General features: G+C 42.0%; 1 protein-coding gene and 1 long non-coding RNA gene across 3 annotated transcripts; one reads left to right on the top strand and one right to left on the bottom strand.

Moving 5' to 3' along the window:
• The first annotated feature begins 139 nt into the window (after positions 1 to 139).
• On the top strand, positions 140 to 16,470 carry LOC118237401. Of its 2 annotated transcripts, none has more exons than XR_004767157.1 (3): positions 140 to 396; positions 3,284 to 3,400; positions 16,322 to 16,470. It is a non-coding gene; the product is annotated as an uncharacterized LOC118237401 (long non-coding RNA). The 2 variants fall into 2 exon arrangements; XR_004767158.1 differs by lacking the exon at positions 140 to 396 and adding an exon at positions 406 to 876.
• LOC118237400 (prolactin-releasing peptide receptor-like) lies at positions 3,373 to 12,385 on the bottom strand. Its single transcript, XM_035436072.1, has 3 exons — positions 12,236 to 12,385; positions 6,537 to 7,036; positions 3,373 to 4,468 (listed from the first exon to the last, which is right to left on the bottom strand). Exons 2-3 carry the CDS (start codon positions 6,992 to 6,994, stop codon positions 3,832 to 3,834), a joined length of 1,095 nt encoding a protein of 364 aa, XP_035291963.1. The 5' UTR covers positions 6,995 to 7,036; positions 12,236 to 12,385; the 3' UTR covers positions 3,373 to 3,831.
• Positions 16,471 to 22,201: the final 5,731 nt, after the last annotated feature.

The raw sequence follows: 22,201 nt of genomic DNA, 5'->3' as shown, positions 1-22,201 counted from the left end.
GTTTTATGTTCTAATTTTGACCGCGATATCATGAATTTATAACACCGAAGAGCGCAGTCACTGCTAAAAGTGAACTGGCAAATTGCCCCGTCTCCATGATGTAGGTGGGGCTAAAACTGGCGAGTTCACATCAGAGACTGGAAACAGTTCAGTGGTGTGGTCCTATTTTTTTCTACGATCTATGGGTCAGATTCAAATCTAAGGCGTTACTATTTTTCTCAAATGAAAAAAACGTGCGGAATTTCCAGAGGAAACTTTGTATAAGTAAGCTACCAGTCAGTGCTGTTTCTGTTTTTAAGCTATTGAGAACACGCCCCATGTCCATAGTTTTTGACTCGTCCGACCTCTGGTGGAAGCAGTGGACGACTACAACCGATGTTATAAGACGTTGAAAAGGTGGGCCTACATTGGTCACCGTGAAATTGTTTGGGAATTCTCAAACGGATTGCAAAACAGTTTTCTTGTTAAACTGTTAAATTGATAACTAAGCGAGACTATTCATGGAATCTAAACGATTTTTTAATTAAAAACATTTTTGGGTTACCTGTTGTGTAAAATACAACAAACCTTCACCAGCTACAGGTCCGTGGACAAATGCCTGAGTTCCATGCACAACGCAACTTCAGACATCAGAGCATTAATGTCTGTATTTTAAAATATAGTTTAGCTGGTGGAATAGTTATTTTTGTCTTCTTAAAAACCGTGGTGCTTTAGATGCACAGAAAGAACAAGTGGAAATCTATGGAAATAAAAGCCCTATGGTACCCAGGTAGCCTGGGTAGCCTAGCTACCTGATGTTGCTCATTAAACATCTAGAATACCGTCGGTGAATCCACTGCACATTACACTTGTTTCATGATGGACAGCAATTTTCAGGTCAGTATACTATATTAAATGCGTGTGGTTTGCCATTTCACTTTATTTTACTCTGTGAAGTCCCTAGATTGGCCACAATGAAAGGCTAGGATTGAATTATGTATTTCACAGGGCCTGTAATTTATTTATTTTTTTCAGCTGCTGGCTATGGGCGTGTATCCTGAATATAGCACATATGTGCAGTTGATAGCCTTTGACTAAACCCTGATAGAGCAGTGATATGCTGAGTCACAAGCTCAGCACTGATTTCTCTTAAGTCCTTCCAGTCAAGCAGCAGGCAGGATGTGGTAGTTGATATACCTAATGCAAAAGATATGACTGCAGCAGGGAGGGCTGCAGGTGGGATTTATATCGGCGGGGGGGGATACGGGGGGGCTGGCCTGTGTAGGGAATGAAGAAGCTGATTACTTGGCAAACATAGCTCTGGGGAGAGCAGTGCCAAAAATGGATGTCCCTCTAAGTAGAGCTGTGGAAAAAGGGTTAGTAAAAGCAGGGGTGAAGAGAGAGTGACAGAGGAGTGGGATGGCGAGAGCAAGGGTCTGCATCTATATGCTACACAGACAATGGTGGGGAGGCGGAGGTCTACAGGGATAGATGGAAGGAGTCTATCATCTCAAGGCTTAGACTGGGGCACACAAGCCTGAATGGGACACTGAAAGGAATAGGTAAACACCTGTCAGGGAAATGTGGAGATTTGTTGATTTAGACTGACTCTTAGGTAAGCCTTCAAGTAACTGGGTTTACAAACATTTATTCTGGTTCCTCAGAGACAGGGCTGATGGGAAATATTTACTTTTTTTGTATTTGTTTACTTATTCATTATATATAGTCAATTGTTATTAGTATTAGGCTTAATTAGGGGAACCGACCACACTCCAGCCCAGTAGGTGGTGGTAATGCACCAAAAGTTGGGTGGCAAACTCCCAATGAAAGCAAAGAAAGAACAAACACCTCTGCGTTCTCCTCCTTTTATGTGACAACTACCATCACACCTCCTCATTCCACACGATTGGGATTTTGCATGTTTTTTTTCCATAATGTGACCCATCAGGAGGCAACTGCCTAAAGCGTATGACAATTTGGTAGGGTTGGTCAGGGAAAAAGGGTTTCATTTTCACTTGTCTCTTTGTGTGAGCATGATCTCTCTGATCACGTAGGCACCTGTGGTCTGTGCTTCACCTGATGTACACGATGTGCATTGCTCTGATGCAGGTGGACTGTAAAAGGAGGAGGTTCGTTCTTGTCTGTGCTGCCCTAAAGTATCATCCTTTTTCCTTGCTTCATTCATACCCAGATTTGAGAAGCACACATGTTATGGACTTTTCAGCAGATTGAGTATGCTCATGACACCTACATTCTCCCTGCATCATCTATGAGACGGTGCTCTTATCACATACATGCTGCTCTTTCATGCATCTGGAACAAAGGCACTATAATGTCCCAACCCCTCCACACACAGGGAGAAAAGAGAACCATAATGTTCAAGCTGTGTGACCATGGCAACATTTTTCAGTTTTCCTAAAATGTCTCCTCGCTATTGGAACATTATTAAAATAGGTTAGTTTCCCCATTATTATCTGGGTGACTGATAGTTGTAAATAAGAAGTTTCAAGCACTGCCGGTTCTCTCAGGCTTTCTGGCACAATAGGTTTGAACCCAGCTAACCTTAAAGCACTATTAAAAACACACAAAAAACCCATTTTCAATTACAGCTTTATGATGCTGGGAGGCTTTTCCTAATGAATTTTGATGTTGCTTTTGCTTTTTCTGCGCGATTCATCAAAACTGAAGATGATGGGGAGGGGGTGGGGGGGAAGGGAGGTAATTGCACAACCTTGATTTTTATTTTCTTTTTTATTTTCTTCAATTTCCAATGGAACACATCTAAGCAATCAAATTTCACTTCAAGAGGACATTTCATGTTCAATTTCTTTTAGAATCTTGTACAGAACAACATAATTTGACACACTAACACAGAAGAGCAAACTACACAACCACCAATTACAGTTAAAACTGAATACAGGATAGTACAAAGCCTCAATCTTAAAACAAATGCATACAAATGTCAGTTGTTCTTCTTTTTTTTCCCCCTTCTTTTTCTAAGGTATTGCACCATCATGCCCAGTTGAATTACAAAATAATAGTACTCTTCCATAAGGGTCTTGTAGTGTAAGCCTGGGTGCAGATTTAATTTCAATCTAAAATGTAATTTGCATTTGTAAAGTTCCCATCATTTTTAACGGTTCATAAGGTATGGATGAATTACTCATTTTTGCTTGTGTCGGTTCATTTAAAAAGAACCAAAGTTAACTGACCAGAGCAAAACAATTATCTTTAAGAGTCCCCAATCATCACCTAATGCCAGTCCTCCTCCTCTACCTCCCCCTCCTTTTCATTTCCTATGAAGGAGGATGCCAGCTGAAGAAAATTAGCCCCTGCCAAAGACACGTCCACTGCTGAGACCGCCCAATGGGAGCTCGCCTTGTTTATCTCTGACATCAGCAGCACTCGCTGGATTGGACAGGTATGCAATGTTAATGTATCACTGTGCAGTAATGGCTCGCTCTCCTCTATCTCCCCTTTCGAGATGTTTCTCTGTTAACAGTTTGTTAGGCTGTCCGAAAACACTGTGGTCTCAATAGCTTCAGTGTTCGCAGTGACGGTATTATAATAATGAGCATTCCAACCACAGTATCTGTTGCAGCACATTGTCCTGTCAGAAACGCAGTACAGCTTTGCACCTCTGTCACCTTGGGTCTCCTTTCCCTGATCCAGGGCCTGCCCAATCTTTAGGATGTAGTGTTGTTATGACTGTGAGTAGCGTTGCTCAGAACAGACAAGCGGCCAACAGGCCTGCAATCTTCCTTAACACGTCCTATTGTCCTGTGTCTATTCCACATCCTCTCAGCCCATCCAGTTTTGCTGGGGGGTGGGGTGGGGGGGAGGTCGGAGGGGTCACAGCACCACGCTGGCGGTGGCGCAGTTGTTGGTGTGAATGCCGATGCGGCGGTGGCAGGTGAACATCTTGCGCAGCTCGGCGCGGAAGCGGTCGTGGAGCCAGGCGTACAGGAAGGGGTTGCAGCAGGACGAGCTCATGGCGCACAGGTGGCAGAGCAGCTGGATGAGCAGGAAGTAGTGCTTGTTGATCAGGTCGATGTCGATGTCGCGCAGCACGTTGAACACGTGGATGGGCAGCCAGCAGATCCCGAAGGCGGCCACCACCAGCGTCACCAGCCGGAAGGTCTTGCGCTTGCGGGCCCGCTGGGCCTCCGCCTGGCTCTGGGTGCAGTGGCCCGGCGCCACGCAGTTGCGCAGCTTGACGGAGATGCAGAGGTAGGAGATGCAGAGGGCGGAGAGGGGCATGACGTAGGTTATGAACAGGGTGCTGTAGGCGTAGGCCAGGCGCTCCTTCTCCTGGCCCATCCAGAACTCCTCGCAGATGGTGAAGCCCTCCTCCTGAAACTCCACGTGGTACGTGTGCGCCACCGCGGGGGCCACCAGCCCGCAGGACAGCAGCCAGATGCCGGAGAGCACGTACGTGCAGGCTGACACGGAGATGCGCTTCTTCAGAGGGTGCACTGTGGCGTAGTACCTGGGGGTGGAGCAGAGAGTCAGCTGGATCAGTGAGACCAACCAAACTGCCTAAAACCCTACAAGAGAGCTGCAACTACCATGTCAATTTTTCTAGTGCTCGTGTGAAAGAAAAGCCTCACTATTTAAGTGACTGAAACCATCTTTGTTGAATGGTTGAGCTTGTATGTCATATCATTCATACTTTGAACTGTGTCTTTATAATTGGAATTGGGTGTTTCTTAAAAAACGGCAAAAAAACCCCTACACACATTCCAGGTAATTTTTTTGGAGGTGCTCGCTTCCTAAAACTCACAAACGGGCTAAAAAGAACGCCCCAGAGAGAGATTTTATTGCTCCCATTTATTTAACCGTCGTACAAGGTTTCAACAGATATAAGTCGTAGACTGAACAAGCGTCAGTTTAAAAGGCAAAGTGATGACAGGATTTCCTGATGCAGGGAATTTATCAGAATTCTCATGTTTTCAATTTAGCACAGTTACTAAGACTGGTTATGTAAATGAGCACAGCGGCAGCAAGTTCATTTAAATGCACTGCAGGTGTTTAAGATGCGTCTTGAACTATCAGCTTTATATGTTGGCATGTCTCATTATTCAAAACTGCAGAACACAGTTTCAAGTTGTTTAACCCTTTTAACTGACTTTTCAGCTGTGTGGTAGAGCTGACTCTGACAGTGAAAAAACCATGAGAAGAAAAAAATCTGATAAGATGCTTCTGTACACTTAAGAATTCATTCTGCTGCCATCAATAGTTATATCATCAATGATGACAAGTGAGCCAGTACCTGTGGCAGCCATACATGCCCAAACCAAAACACCCCCGCCCCCATGTTTCACAGATGAGGGGAGAGTGCTTTGGATCTTGGGCAGTTCCTTTTGGCCTCCATATTTTGCTCATGTATTTAAAAAGTACTGCAATTTCTACATGTTGAACCCAAAATGTATAAAATACTCTTAAATAACAACTCACTGTATGTGCACTGTAATCACGTGTGAATTGTTTGATTACAAATCTAAAATGGTTGAGTACAGAGTCAAATCATGTCTTTGTTCCAAACATTATGGAGCTAACTGTAAATCTAAACAGATTTTTTACACTGACGATGTCTCCTCTTAAGAATGGCCATGCTGTTCTTGTGCCTGAAAGAAGTCAACACCCGCTTTTTGCAGACGTAATTACCTTTGCTGCAAAGACCACCAGTTATGATAAATCAGCCGTAGCAGGTCATATGCATAAATTTCCATTCTCTCCTCCCATATTCTGGGATTGCAATTGTGGTTGTAACAAAAACCAGCATACAGAGCGATCCCCTAGGACCTAGTTTGGGAGCCACTATATTAATCAATCCCATGTCATATACTGTAGAGGAATAAGAATAAGAATCCCCAATCACCATTCAAATGTAACAATATGCAAAATCTAGGGCTAATCTAATTTTCATAAGACACCGCAACATAAAAGTTTAAAAAAATTTATATCCCACATTTTCTATTTTATCAGACCAGAAGAATATGAAATGGTTAGATAAATGGGAGCAATGTGTGCAGCGTTCTTTATAGCCTGTTCCTGAAGAACCTTTCAAAAGGCCACCAATTGATACTCACAATGAACAGGCACTTAATTCTTCAACATAACCGGGAGAATTCTTAAACATAACCAGTGTTTTTTGTTCTGACCTTGGCAAGTCAAATGTGTCTGTTCTGCATTTCAAACGGTTTCTTGCACCTGAATAAGAATTACCTTCAATGTCTCCTCTTTACTTTGATAGCAAAAAAATATACATATTCAACTTATTAATAGCTGTACAGAAGCAGAACTTCAAGACAGCACTCATGTTTGAATGCTAATTAAAATGGGATCAGTATGCCATCAACAATTATTGGAATAAGAATAAGAATAAAAAGGGGAAACTTCTCAGAAGCATCCAATCCACAGCAAAATGCAGCAAATTACCTTTCACGTCTATCTATTGATTTGAATAGCCTGATTTGCAGGTTTCTGAAATAATTGGCAAAATTACACCCTTGTCAACAGTCAAATCATAGAATCGGCCGTGCGGCCCCACCCACCTGTCGACGGCGATGGCGGTCAGCGTGAACACGGAGACGTACACGGTGACCGGCTGGATGAGGAACACCAGGTAGCACATGAAGCGGCCGAAGACCCAGCCGCGGGGGTTGAAGGCGTAGGCCAGGGTGAAGGGCACGCAGGTGGCGCACATCAGCATGTCGGAGAAGGCCAGGTTCCCGATGAAGAAGTTGGTGACGTTGTGCATCTTGCGGGTGTGGCAGATGACGTAGAGCAGCAGGTAGTTGCCGAAGATGGCCACCAGCACCACCATGGCGTAGCAGGGGATGATGAGGGGCTTGTAGGACTGGAGGAGCTCCACGCCGGCGAACTGGGAGCTGCGGTTGGAGGAGCCGTTCTGCAGCGCTACCTCAAAGACCCGGCCACTGCCGTTCCCCTTGCCGCCCACGCCGCACTGGGGCACAGGTCCCACAGGCCACCCACTGCCGCCGTCTTCCATCCCAGCAGTTCAAGGGCACGTTTAAGCACCTGGTAGGCGAGTCTCCACATCGAAGGAAAAAGGGGTAGAAAATTAATTGAACTGCATCGTTGTCATCGTCATAATTATCAACATGATACGATTGTCTCCATCATCGTAATCATCTTCACCATCATCATAGCTATGCAGAGGTGTTTTAACTCACTGTAAAAACCTTGCTGAAATGGAACTTTGTCCATGTGCTGTTCGTTCATAATGGAGACTCGCCCACTTCAAAAAAAAATATCCACCCTGTTTAACATGAATACTGTGCTGATGACGCTTCAAGCTACATGTTCTGTGCCTAAGAACCTCCAGGCACAGCCTAGTCTGTGCCAGTGGCACACCAACCATGTCTTTATGATGCTGGAAGCTCTGATTGTAATGGCCATCTCCCTGAAAGGAGCCATTAGCAGCGGGTTCGAGCCAGAGCTCCCACGTGCCGGTCTTTGTGTATCTCCCGCTGACTCCAGCACAGAGAGGAGACCCAGACATTCGATATCAAGCGCGACAAAAGATGCTAGCCGCACAGCACTTCAGACTGAGCAAGCTTTTAAAATCAGAGTGTTCTGCACTCCAAATGAAAGCTATCGCTACTCTTTTAGAACCCTGTGGAATAAACGGGCTTATTCGATAAAGGGTAGATGGGATCAGTTCTTCAGTGATGAAAATGACTGCGTGAGAAAATGGTGGACGTGCGGAGGAGCCCCTGACGGCCTCCCATCGCTGTTGCACCTAGCCACAAACTCCTCTCACCTCTAGCTGTAGTCAACTGTCCAGAGCGTTTTTTCTTTCTGAAAGCACAGATCAAAATTGACTGGGCAACAAAAACATAAATAACTTTCTTTCTCAAATGATCTTTTCCTTGCAAGATTTACAGTTCCTTGCAAAATTTACAGTTCCTTTATTCAGCAGATTGTAATGTACGTCCAAATGATCATTTTTCTTTTTTGGAATGAGCATAGATAAAGGGAATTAAATCCTTACATGAAAAATGTGGTGTTGTTACAAGGGTTGCCAAATGACCGTAAACTAATCAAGGCATTGAAGCAGAATGCAATCATTAAATGGATTTCTTCTTATGAACTGTTATGTAATTTAAAAGAGGTATTTGGAATGACCTTCATCAGCATGCAATTTCAATTTGTTAAGTGAAATGAGATTGAGAATATTTATGTGAGGTGACTAGTCAGACAGAGGCTACCAGAAGAATAACAATTTCTTTATTTTGGATTTGTTGGGTTTCTGGCTGTTTTAAGTTTAAAATATGAAGAGAAAATGATTGACAGGACTGTACCTGCAGTGTCAGTTACATGTTGCCGTTAATGCAGTTTATGCTGGCAGACGGCATGCTCACCGTTGACCAGGGAAGGTGCTATCGTGCGGTGAGACAGGGCACAGCCCTGTCCTCCACAACCTTCATTTCCCGGTAACCCTTCCCGGCAGTTCAGCGTTGCCTCCTGGCCTTCCTTGCACTCCAAGTGCTTTATTGTGATGCATTTCCTCCCCCGCAAAATTTTACGGCAGAAAGTTCATGTCTATTTCTTCATCATCATTTCTTATTACTGGAAATGGATGAGTCATATAATGAGACTCATTAGACTGGATCTGTCTCATGTGCATCACCCAGGCACGGGTCTCCTGTTTTGTTTTGGAGTGGATTTTACCGTCTGCCCAACTTGTTAATGGAACTGTCGAAAGGGTTTCACTCCGCCGCGATGACACTAATGGAACATTAGAGCAGATCTTTTAGACCATCCACAGGGCAGAGAGACTTGAAGGTGTATGTGCCTGTGTGCCAGTGCATGCGATCCACCAGGATACAATAAGCACCGTTCTCCCCACACTCACTCTATAATCTACTGCCGCTCATGAGACAGCCTTATCAGATGTGAGTGCCAGGACTAGACAGAGGGACTTCTCTTCTGTAAGTCACAGTCAAAAACAATGTCCCATGCTTCAGATGGTAATTTACGAAATGAAACGGAAAATATGAACTCGTATCTCTTTGATATGATCAGGTCATTCTGGTGAGAAGAAATATAATAAACACTGGCTATCTTTGCTATCAATCGCACCTTGTAGCCACCCTTATAAGGCTTGATGCACAGTACAGTTCAAACTGATGCACTGTGTGCTTCTCATAGCAGCTACAGTCTGTCACAAGCCCTGATTATATCTATTATGCCCGAACAGAATGTAAATTAATTTTATTTACTTAGCTGATGCCTCTGTCCAGGAGTAATTAGTGTTACAATTAAAATGTTCATTTAAACGGTTGAATATTTACAGAAGAGCATTGAGCACAGTTCCCTACTTGAAGGAACTGTAGGAGTACATTAACTGTGATTTGAAACTAAAGCCAATTAGTTTAATACTGTCCCCTTGCAACAAAAGAAGATGCTTCTGACTCAAGCTAATGTCTGGTGCCAAATTGGAACCACTTGACCATTTTTCGCAAGAGTAAGCACAGGAAACCAGTTCTGGGCTATCATTTCCACCTTATTTGTGGTATGTGGTATGTGACTTGTATAATCACAGTCTTCCTGAATTTGTTTCTTGCTTATTGTGATACACGGATGCTCTCCATATCAGCAGCTAAAGAAACCAGCAGCATGGCACTTCAGAGTGAGTGAGCTGTTAAAATCAGAAGTAACTATGCTGCAAATGAAAGCTGTAACTACTCCATTAGGACCCTGAGGAATAAACGGGCTTATGAGGGTGGAGGGGGTAAGCTTCCTGAAGGGTGCAACAACATCATCAAGTCCAGGATTGGAACCTGAATTACTGTCATTAAGTGACTAAAGGCACGCGTCGACTTGCACTCTAATGTAAAAGCACTTCTTCTGTGATGAAAATGACTGCATCATAAAATGGATGTGCACAGGAGCCTCAGGCAGCTGTTGCACAAACTCCTCATGTCACCTCTAGCTGTAGTCAACCGTCCAGATCTTTTCTTTGCTCTAGGACTATTGTTTCTACCTTATTTGTGGCACATGTGACATCGTATAAACCAACAATCTTCCTCAGTTTGTTCCTTACTTCTTGTGATGTGCATGTACTCTATAAATCACAGGCGGTACATCACAACTGGAGCAAATTTAAACCTTTCAGAAGTAATATGCTGCGACGTCATGAAGGACAGTACATCACGAACAGTGCCAACACATTTCCCAACCTGAATTTTACACTCCCGCAGTGGCTTCAGACTAAATCCAAAATACCTGTTTGGTATGCTGAACACACTCTAATGTGGCCCTTGTGTGCGCAGTACATATCAGTACACTGTCCAGTGCACTCTACCATCTATTTCCACGTGAAGAGACCACTTTCTGATATTATTGTGTTGGATCTTGTACCTTAATAAAACATTTTAACAGTAATATCAAGCACTGGCATGATTACATCTTGTCACATCTCTAAACTACTACCAAATTGGGTGGATTTTGCAATTTACTTTCATTTAGACCATGCTAGTCAGTGCCTGCAGTAGATAAATCTTGAATGAGATTTTTTTTTTTTGCAGTAAATCTAATGAGAAGTTGTAAATGGTTAAAGTTCTGTTCTAAAAAATATTTTCAGGGAATGAGAGTGTCTTTTCATTATACTTAATTTAATTAAGTATATTAATTTAGGCAGCTCCCGCGATGTAGCCGAAATGTGGAATGAATGCTCTACCAAATGGAACGAAATTGGGTTAAAATGAGAATAGTTTGTGTTTTAGAGCGTAACGGTGTGACTTGTGACATTCAACTTATATTAGGAGTTATTCACCCCAGTGCTTTACCGTTCTCTCGCAATTTGCTTTTATTAAATGCAGATGAAATATGTTATTTCGCAAATTCTAATTATTTTAAAACTCAAATTATAACAGTTTTTGAAGAAATTAAGAAAAGGTTCCGTTCTGAAGAATACGCAGAGTAGTTTTAGGTCTTCCATTATCTGATGAAATCTGCTTTTACCACCGCGTCGCTGCATAAAGGCGAGTATAGCTACGTTATAGATTTAAGCAAAACATGCTAGGATATATGATGTCGGCTAGTCGGTTTATCAAGACTGGCAGTAGGGGATCCGATTCGACAAGATAGAGTATAACTGATAAAGTATTTTACCCGATTTTAATTTGCGACATTTGTCTTTTTGTAAGTTATCACTTAGTTTTTGCAACAGGCTGGTATATTATTTCTCTCCAGAATGACGTGCATTGTTGTCCGTTCTCATAAATTATGCAGGTTTGAGTCTCTGTAAATTGCGTAAGAGACGGAGAATTTCAAAATATCCCACGGTATATGGCATATAGAAGTATTTGAAATTACTGTTCTTGGTGATACAGGCTGCCTGTTGTTTTCTTAAACGGCCACTAAACATTGGCTTTCCAGTTACAAATTGCAACGCTCTTTCAATGTAATATCTAGCTTCATGTACATGTAAATGTAATAGTAATTGAGCACCGGTCTAAAATATCGTGCTGTTTCGGTCGTTAAGATGCTGTAATACCAAAACCGCTTGAGAATTGTCTCTTTATCTGACGCTTATGATAAGTTTTAATATTGGGTAAGGTCACAAAGTCACGCGCCATCCCTTTGCGGTTTTCATTTAAGCGGGTTGCTGTACTTTTGTCTTCGACTCGTGTCATGACGAGATCTGTACTTGTGATGTGTATTTTTATTGAAAACATAAATACTTCAGGCTGTACAGTAGGGACTGTACAGAAACTGGAAACGTACGAAGACTCTGTTAAGTTTAGGCAATTAATGGTGCCTTGGAAATACTTAATTGATGTCCTAATGTAAAATCAATATACCTGCAGTGTGATAGGGTTAAAGATTACAAGTAGAATTATATAATTTTCCGCGTCAAGTAGGCTAGGCTACGCAATGAAAAATGCACAACACAGTTTCGGAATTATTTTAATTTGGGTTAATAGTACCCAGCAATAGATCATGGCTAACAATGGTAGCCCAACGCCTATAAGGCACATACTTTACTATTAAGATATTACTGAGGGATAAAATAAATCTAAAACACTGCAAAACATTAATTGAATTGTAGTTGGAGCATTGGAGAAAGCTGCGTTGTTGAAACTTATTTACTGGTATTACCGTTAATATAATACATCTAACGACACACACACACACACACACACACAAACATATATATATATATATATATATATATATATATATACATATATATATATATATATATATATATATTGCTTACCTTTGGTGCGCCCGACTTGTAATTTTCCTTAACAACTACTAAACAACGAAATCCACCTTTCGATGACGCAAAATCACTGAATGTCGGTCAAGGCAGTCTAACTTAGAATGAGAGCTCCGTTGGTCTCCCTTCCGTAAAACTTGTGTTTCCCGCTGGACTGCCAGGTTGCAGATAGATGTGCGGTAGGAGGAGTCGAAACACGATCGACATCACTAGACGGTTGTCTTGTCTGGGAGCGCTATCATTCTTAGTCAGTATGTTGGGGTTGACCAAATAGCCATAATTTTGAAAAAACTACACATTTAAAGGTAAATTGTATCCTTCTGTAACAGTAAATTTTAATATTGAAATTGTAATGTTGTAAACAATATTTCAATCTGATATTTTGTGGGAGTTCATCAGCACCAAATAATTGCTATCAAAATGAGTCCGCCACAATAATTGAGAAAAAATGTGTGTGATATCTTTTGAGTGCGTTGTGTGTGCATCCAAATACCACTGCTTGATCTACGATAGTTTTAAATAGCATATGTATCCGTGTGGTGTGGAATGTTTCTGCTGTTGTATGGGGATAACTTCTGTTGGCAAGGTTCTCAAAGTTATGACGCGTAGACCAGCGTAAAAAATCTCATCCATTAAAGTCACTGGAGGGAGAAATTTTCAGTGAAAGGAGTTTAGAGAGAAATGACTTTTACTACCTTCCAGACCAACTCAATGTCCTGGCTCTGCATCGCAGACTGTTCCAGTGCCCTGGCTCTGCTGATGAAAACGAATTTTCTGATTTATTTTTTTTAGTTAATTACTTAGCAGATAGGATTAGAATCAAGCCTTCTCAAACAGGCTGTTGTTTCTGTGTGGGGGCAGTTTAGTTTATGTTTGCTGTCATTTCGATTGAGATGCATGGAAAGCCCATTATTGCAGGGACCTTCCCAACAGGAGGAGGAGGCAAAGGGGTTGACAGTGTGCTGATTACCCCTCCAAATCTGTGCCTTCAGTTACTGAAAGGGATCAATGGTCGTCTGTGTTGGCAGGAATGACTATTGATTACAGATCGTTAGTCTGTTGTGATTTAAAGAGAATTGAGAAACCCACAGGGCTTTGGGTGTCCAGGAGGGACTTCACTGGTGACAAACACATTCATAGCATATACAAAGCGCGAGGCTGCTCCTCTGAAACCATGCCGTGGGACCTTGCAATCAATATAGATTAATTTGTCCTACTTGGGCGCTAGCCAGTACACCTGATCTACCTGCCACAGTGAGAGAACACAGGCCCAGGGCAACAGGAACCTCAGCAGAAGTGTGTTTGCTCAGCGGTGCCAGAGTGCTCTGAAGTTAATGTTTATGAGGCTAGCACCTTCAGTGCTGTTATTGGCCTGCCACCTCTTAGTCCTGTAAGGCAGGTGACATGTCGGCTGAGACAGGTGCAAATGAATATGCATGACTGTTCAGAAATGTTGGCTTCCTAAATTAAATACAGAAGAATGAATGCCAGCACTGTCTCAAAGTGCAGACTACGGCAAGTTTAGATAGAAAAGTTTGTTAGCTAGAAATTTGGTTTGCTTGTCCGTGCCACCAACAGTTAATCAAGGATTAGAAATGGGTGTCCGTCTCTTGGAAAAATGTGAAGTCGAGTTTCAAGTCTGTGATCGTCACAGATAATTCATGTTTGCACAAGATTTTCTGCTTGTTTGCATGTCAGTCACCAACCTCAAACTGTCCTTTTGGCAAAGGAAACTGACCATAACAAACATTTTGGTCTATCTGCAGCATTTCTGCAGAGGAAGAACTAACTGTGACGAGGACGCATGTGTGTTCTTGAGCTAAAAGCTGAGAGTTGGCATCCAGCCGCAAAGTCTACTTTGATATGTGTTTGACAGCGGAGCAACTGCACCTGCATTCCGTTGCTGATGTAACAGTCATTTTAGAGCCAAGAGAATGTGAGAAAATTGTCCCTAATTGGATCTTCCTTGGGCATTCAAGTGTTGTTTTCTAAATGATTATTGGTTTGAAATGTTTGACAGACGGTAGACAGTTGTCCTAGGGGAACTTATTCCACCAGTTAGTATCATACAACTTTGCTCACACATCTTTCCATTTAAATTGCTAGAATTTTGGCAGCTTTGAGGTCTCTTTAAAGGACATGATGTCAGGCTACTACAATGACCAAGACCCCCCCCACCCCCCCAAAAAAAATAAAAAATAAAAAATAAAATAAAATACTGTCACCTGCTGTTGGCTGCCTTCAGAGAGTGGAGCTAATGAGAGCACTGGCTCTCGAAGGACTGTTGTTAAGGATGTCACATAAAACCCCAATGAGAAGCAGGCGGAAGCACAGAAGAGAGAAATCTGATGATCGGTAATGCATGCTATGCCTTGTGTTGCATGTTATTTTTCTTTCTTTAATGACATGGAACAGGTCACTTTGACCGTGGTGGACTGACTATGCAAAGCTGCACAGTGGGACTGTGGCACATGGCATCAAGTAATTTTATAAGACACTTTTAGGAATATGAGCAAATAAACATGGTTCGTCTTACTAGAGAAGAATAAATACACTTTAGAAGGCTTTCTGGAGAATTGCAGAGCCAATTACCTTCAAATCTTTTGTGAGATTTGGCCTTTACATGAAGCCTCTTGAGAATTCCACTGAGCTTAATTGCTGTAAAGAAAAAATAAATGTTAAGCCAGTAGTGTTTAGTTCCCCTTTGTAAGGGGAGCTCTCTTAACACTCAAATAGACTGCAGGATCAGAGCTTATTGTGAAATAACAGGGTACAATTAAAGAAATGTAGATGACTGAGAGGTATTATTTCCACATTTCTATTATCAAATTTCAAAATGGCACCATCCCAATCAGACAAAAAAATTGTAATGTCAAAAAAGGCATGGGTGTGAATGTGTTCAATTATAGCTTTTGTACGGAGCTGCACAGATATTTAGAAAGGTCAAATTTCACTGTTTTTTTATTTTTAATGTTTTGCTGTTGCAGCAGCTTGATCAGGGAGTCTATGGAACAGACACATCAATGAGATGCATGTTCTTTAGAACAGTGCTGTCAAATCACTGCTAATTGGGTCTGAGGCAAAGGCCAAAGAAGACAAAGCCATCTTCCCATAAGAGAAAAATGAGGCATACATATCTAATATAATTTATGGTTTATTTTTATGCCCTCAACCCAGTTATGGTCTTGGAAATCTGTTCATTTTATTCCAGAACCAGTGGTCAGTTTGTCATCCATGAATATATACAGTATAAAACTCTTTGTACAATCATAATAGGGAGAACCAATGCAACACTGGAGCTTTGGCACAAGCCTGGAGTCTTGGATTATTTTGGCAAAAGGGTAATTTACATGAGATCGGAGTCCATCTTATTCTCTCTTGAACTGAGGAGTTCCTTCCCCTTATATTGTTTCTTTTACTGAAACATAATTTCCAGATGTCTGTATCTCTGGGGTAACATAAGGATAAGAATCTCATTCATTTTGTAAGATTACAAGGGCAACCAAAAGCAATTATCCATACCTTAAAAATAAATCAAATAATGGTTATAAATGTAGGCTGGTGATATGTCTTCAACTTAAGAAAATCACATGAATTTTTTTTCAGCCTCATTCTCTTATCATTTCATGGAGAAATGTACACACCTAATTTGTGGGAATTGATATCACCCTTAACTGCTTCATTTAAAAAATTTAAATGAAGTTTAATGCTGTTATAGAAGCAGGAGGAGAAGGTGAGGACCTGTCCCCACCCATCCCCATGCGCACATTCCATTATTGCCTGGCATGAAACTGAGTGGCAGCAAACCTTTAAAGATGTATTTCGAGACCTGCAGGGATCCTGGTGTCCTGGTCTAATTAGAGAAAATGGGTATAAATGGTGAGTCTGCAGAAACTCAGCAGTTACAGACGTCTGTACTGTTTGTCTCTGCAGGCCATTAGAACCCGTGGCAGAGGAGTAACCCTGACAGTGTAGTTCTGTGAAAGGTGAAAGCGAGGGCTTACAGTTTAATTCATCCTGCGAGTGCTGCTCTGGTTGGTCTTCTACTGACTGTGTCCTATCGTGACTTGGCATCTATTTCAGAAACGATGGCCGTCTTCTCATGCAAGGAGCCCCGCCCTACTGATTCAAGACCCTTCTACTGCCGCAAGGTGGCTGCTGCCCTTGTGGGCTTATTCGCTCTTGGTCCTTCAAAAATAAACAGTGCAAAATTAGGATTAAATGTACAAATTACACGTGAACAATGTGCTTTTGCCTTCATTAGGGAAAACGTCAGAAGTATGTGGCATGAGAGTTCATGTAAAAGCTCTAAGTATTTCTGATGTCAGGTTAAGAAAATAGAGGTGAAACACACTGATTTTAGAATCATGTTCACTGTGATCTAGAGCTTTTTACTGGACGTCACATCATTGGAACGGGTCAGTTTTTATTTGTCAGTACACGCATAATAAAATGTCCATCTCTGACTTGCGTAAACATTGTGACATAGAGGCTTGATCCTGGCATTAATTACTATCCGGTATATGTCATCATAGATTATTCTATATTCTATTTGTTCGTTTTCACGGTGGTTTTAAATGATTACTCACAGATGACAGAAAACTTTTCTCACTGATGGCTCTCACTGTGCTCCTTACTGTAGGTTCCCTGTTTCCAGCATCAGGCCTTGTCAGGTGCACACCTGAGGTCGTATTAATGGGGCTTTCTACTAATGCAATAGATCTTGTGTCTTTTCCAACATGGAGTCAGTCCGAAACTTCAACAGAAGTGTCTGATCTGTGTGCAACTTGCAGAAATAAAGTGACTTACAGGGCTTATGCTTCTTTTAGACATTTCCTTTGATATAGCAATGCTTTCTGTCACATCGTTTACTGACAGGGCCCAAAGTGAAAGCTCTCCATAGGGGGTGGCTGCACATTCTGCTAAATTGAAAACTTTTTTGGCTTTGACAGACACACAATGCTCTGCAGGGTTCTGTAGGGACAAAGCAGTTCATTTAAGGCTGCTTTCCTTTTCATTATTCTCTGCCCAGTTGACAAGCGCTGGTTTGTTTTTTGTTTTTTGAAGGGAGTGGCCATGCTTGCCTAAGGTTTCTTGTGATGTCAGTTATTTGACTGTTCTGGGTTGGGCGACTCTATTTTTGGAGGATATGCATGTTTTTGTTTCCAATTGCTAATTAACTACTCACACCAATGTCAGTTCACTCTGCAGATTAAACCACAGTGAAATGATTGATAAAGGGAAAGTCTGAAATGTCAGCTCATGTAAATGGCTGGGCTAATTAATTAAGAACTGATGCTTGCATGAAATCCAAAAATGGATACATCCTTCTTCGTCTAACCTTGACTCCTCCACACTTGGTCCGGTCATTCGGAAGCACTGCTTCTGCAATTCCGAAAAGAAGTGGTCCTAAAATTAGGAGCAGCCTTTTGCACAGCTGACATTTGCATTGTTTTATTTTCCGGGTTTTGTCAGCAGATGTTTACTCCTTGGCAGGGCAGTGGGAGTTTTTCCATTAGGGGCGGGAATCTACAGGGCATCAAAGCATTCAAAGGTTATGAGAATTTGTGCTTATGTAAATGACAGGGTGGATGAAATGCAAAGAAAAGCAGGCTGGGAGTAAATGTCCTGATAAGTGGGTTGTCTGGCATGGTGCAGCCATGGTTGCCCCGAGTCTGCGGTCATATATTATTAGCCATTGTTCTGGTAATGGGACTGGAAGGTAGAGCTGGCAGCTGTGACCTCGTCATAGACCAGTTGCCGTGCAGCGCTGTCTGTTCAAATCAAAAACCTGCTCGAACAACTGTCTGTATCTTTCTATTAGCCAGGAAAGTATGTTTTAAATTGGTTTAGCTGGGTGAATTCTAAAGTAGGAGTCTGATTTGAATTGCATGCCGGTCACTGTTTGTCAGTTCCTCTGTGTGATGTATTGTACAGGATTTAATAGATGTATGGGCAGTGAAATGACATGCACTTTTCCCTCAGCTGCATCCCCACCAGGGTTGTCTTGATAGCCTGTCTGTCTTGGAGACAACCTTAAGGTTTACTAGCAGTCATCTGTACTGTGGAAAAGTTGAGTAGATGAGAGCCCATAGTCGACTCACCTGATTTTCACTTGTGGAAAATCGCAGGATTGAGCATCCTGGCCAGGCCTAGCTTATCTAGGGTCTGTTTATGGAGGAACCTCCATATCGAAGTGAACCGTTCTCACTGGCACTCGTGCTCTTTAAGCCCTGTACTGTTCAGTGCTATGCCACGGCTACACCTGCACAAGAAGCACTGCAGCCAAAGTGTGTGCACGTGGGGGCACATTCTGCTAAATTGAAAACAGTAAAATGATTGATATTGGGAAACGTCAGATCGTGTAAATAGCTGGGCTAATTAATTAAGAGCAGATGTTGGCATGAAATCCAGAAATGGATACATCCCTCCTTGCCCACCGTAGACTCCTCCACACTTGGTCTGGTCATTCAGAAGCCCTGTTTCTGCAATGCTGAAAATAAGTGGTCCTATAATTAGGAGCAGCCTTTTGCTCAGCTGAAATTTGCATTTTCTTTGTGGGGTTTTGTCAGCTGATGTGTACTTTTTGGCAGGGCAGTGTGAGGGAGAAAGGAGCATGGGTGTCTGTTTACTGCAGGGCAGCACTCTGAAAACTGTGAAAAAAAATTGTGTAAGATGTAGGCTTACTATAGGCACACAATGAGCAATCAATACTTGCTATAGCTACTTGCATTGATTGCAATTTGCAGTGACCCATTTTGGCTAGTTCGGTCTACTTCAGACAGCGATGATGCAATTGGGCAAGCTTATAAAGCAGGGATACTCAAATCTGGCCCTTGGTGCTGGTAGTATTGCTGATTCTCATTCCTCCCCTCTAATCATGGACTGATTTAAACCTGAAGCACCAGGTGAGTATAATATCCTGCCAATCAGTGACATTATTGGACAATGGACTTGTCAGACCGAAGAGAAAACCAGCACTATTACTAACATCTAGGGACAGATTTGAGTATCCTTGCTATATAATAATATCTACCAGAATACCTATCATGCCACATTATCTGTCAGGATTACTGCAGTCACAATGAATTTGCATGTTGGTCCAGAAAATACAGTCCTAGATTCTAGATATAACCAAGCTTAAGAATTTGAGTAGCATCTAGCAATCTCACCAACCTGTGCTGATCAAATTTGTTGCAATATGAAATGCATTCAGACCTGTTGGATAGTGTACAAAGTGCTGATGTCAGGCCTAATTGTTGAAGTCATTACCAAGGCTCCTCTTAGTATACCTAACGGGCCACAGTTTGTTCTGCAGCTCCAATACGCTTTGTTTTCCAGGCACTTGTTTGTGTGTATTTTAATATCCCCTGTGCAACTCAAACAGCATTCTTGACTAGAATGTTTTTTAAGTTTTTTTTAAAACTTTTTTAAGTGCATACAACACCTGCAGATAATTGTTTGATTGATTAGCTGCCAACGTACTGTATTTCAATTAGTTTTTTTTCGACCGTAATCTTCATCATGATCTATTTGAATGCAGTTATGAACTACACAATCTAAGCATTCACACATCATGTCCAGGGAACATGTTCCCTCCTTATTTATTTGAGGTTTTCACTTTCTAAATGACTAGTCTTTTCTTTAATCATGCGGTTTTTGATCAACCCCTTTGATGTTCAACCCCCTTTGAAGATAGGCAAGCCCACTTGTTCTGAAGGAGATAGAAGTAGGTAAATTGATATGGGCAATTGGACAGTAAACAGTGAGACAGGCCTGTACGATGGGGAGTCACATATATGGTTAAGACTTACCCCCTAGCCACTGAAACATGATGAAATGTATTTTTATGTGTAACGGAAGCCAGTTTTATTTGCCTGCTCCATAGGTTTCTAGGATCTATCATAATTGCAGTATGACGTGTGAGGTGATTAGGGCTGAAAGAATAAAGGTGACACCAAGAGGTAGCCACTGATCATGATGTGTGAAATGAGGGTGGCTTTCAAATCAATTAGCATATAGAATGAAGTGGGCACATGTTACTTTGGGTCTGGTCACTGATCAAAGGTGTAAAACATTGAAATAATGGAAGAGAAACAGAGTAGGTTGTTTAGTTCCTATAGTTTGGTCTCTTTGATCCAGTTCATGTGTTTCAGTCCCTGCCCCTGGGCCCAGAGCTGTATTGTCTCTTGTTATGGCTGCTGGTTACCTCAGAAAGGATTCCTTTTTTCTACAAGATTTGTGCAGGCTCCTTTTTTTTTCATTAAAATGAACAAACACAGTCTCCCCCTCTGGACCTACCTCCTCCTGTGAGATGGCAACAGCTAGCCAGCAGATCGATACCACAATTTACGGCTCTGTTTATCACACAGAGGTCCAGCATCTCTCCGTTTTACAAGATGGCTGGCTGGTTCGGCCCTCCTTTGGCACCCCTACGCTTTTGGGTGAAGAAGCACTGCATCCATCCAGCATGGGTTCTGCGTGAATCAGCTTTAGCAATTTCCGCTCTGATGTTTGGACCAGAAATGCAGATACGGATCTCCATGGTGCCACTTACTGGGAGATGATGCCTGTGGCTGTGTACTTGAGAGTAAAGACTGGGCCACCAGGTGTTAGAGTGCATCCTGTACCCCTAGATCACCTCAGCACTGATTACAGTGTTCATGCAATGCAACAGCAGGATTGTTCTTAGAGATCTACTTGCTAGCAGCCTGGCCTCCTTTCACCCTTCATGGAGTGCACTTGTGTGGGCTTAGTGTGCTGAAGGAGCACTAATGCCCAATACACAGCTCAGAAATGCACAGTCTGTGTTTGTTTTTCTGGCTTGGAGAAATGGGATGAAAAACCTCTTTTTGTATTACTAATGGCTTTATGTCATGGTAGCTGGTTAATTACTATCATTGTTCACCCCGTCTGTGCTGTGAGGAAAATGGGTCCATTTCCTGCATTATGTGCCCTCTCCTAACCTGACAGCCATCGCTTAGCCTACTTTTTTCAGGATAGAGGCAAACATTTGGTTTTCTCATGTGATATACAGAAGGAGTGAAATCAAAAGAGATGTTACCTTGTAATTTTCTGCTTTACTCATTCTGGGTAATTTCTTTCAATATGTCTTTATAATTATGTGTAGAGCGCAGAAATTGGAGGCAGAGAAATTGTATCTGTATGTACAGAAATTGTGGGAAAAATCATGGCACAGCAGGTTCCTACAGTGAATGGTTCTGGGGTTGCGTAATGGTGCGGGGGCCCAGGTTTTCCACGTGATTTTGGTGTACTCGTGACCTCAGAAGGCAGGCTCAATGGTAACTGTTGATTAATTATACAGTGTAATCATCTTCACCCCGTGATAAAACACTTAGGCCTCATTCCTGCAGAGAGGGGTAACTTTTAAGATGGCAATGATCCATATGACAAAGCATGAGTAATCACTCATTGGTTTCATTACACTGATGTTATATTTTATTTGTGTGTATCTGTGTCTGCCTGTGTGTGTGTGTGTGTGTGTGTGAGAGAGAGAGAGAGAGAGAGAACTTTTCTGTCACGGTATCTGAACCCAACTGAGAATCACTGGGATGTTATGGAATGATGCCAGGGCAGTGGTTTCATCAACCGAGCATGTGCTGATCAAATTTGTTATGAAATGATGGTATTGTATTTCTCCTTTCGAATTCCAGACGCTGGTAGCCTACAACTCCACACCACATACAGGCCATACTGGCCACAAGTGGTAGCCTATAACTCCGTTATTGTGATTCTGCATGGGTGTTGTTACCCATTTCTTGCAGTATAATCATGAACAACTGTCTGGATGTAGAAAAGTACAGAAAGTAGAGTTTCTTCTTTTCTGTTCTTAAATTATAATGTACTCTGTATAGTGGTTATAATTAAGGCAGACGGTAAAATGCTTATACGAACGCCAAAGTTATGTATTGACGGAAGAGGGTGTGCGCCTTGACGTTGCAG

This window comes from Anguilla anguilla, chromosome 10, assembly GCF_013347855.1.
Source record: "Anguilla anguilla isolate fAngAng1 chromosome 10, fAngAng1.pri, whole genome shotgun sequence".
Taxonomy (NCBI): domain Eukaryota; kingdom Metazoa; phylum Chordata; class Actinopteri; order Anguilliformes; family Anguillidae; genus Anguilla; species Anguilla anguilla.
Note: the sequence above shows the minus strand (reverse complement) of the source record. Positions and strands in the feature narration are given on the sequence as shown.

Bases quoted from the DNA above. Each gene is read 5' to 3' on its own strand.
- LOC118237400 (XM_035436072.1), bottom strand. From the start codon at position 6,994: ATGGAAGACGGCGGCAGTGGGTGGCCTGTGGGACCTGTGCCCCAGTGC. The intron at 4,469-6,536 runs GTGGGTGGGGCC...CTCCACCCCCAG, and splicing joins ACCGCCATCGCCGTCGACAG to GTACTACGCCACAGTGCACC.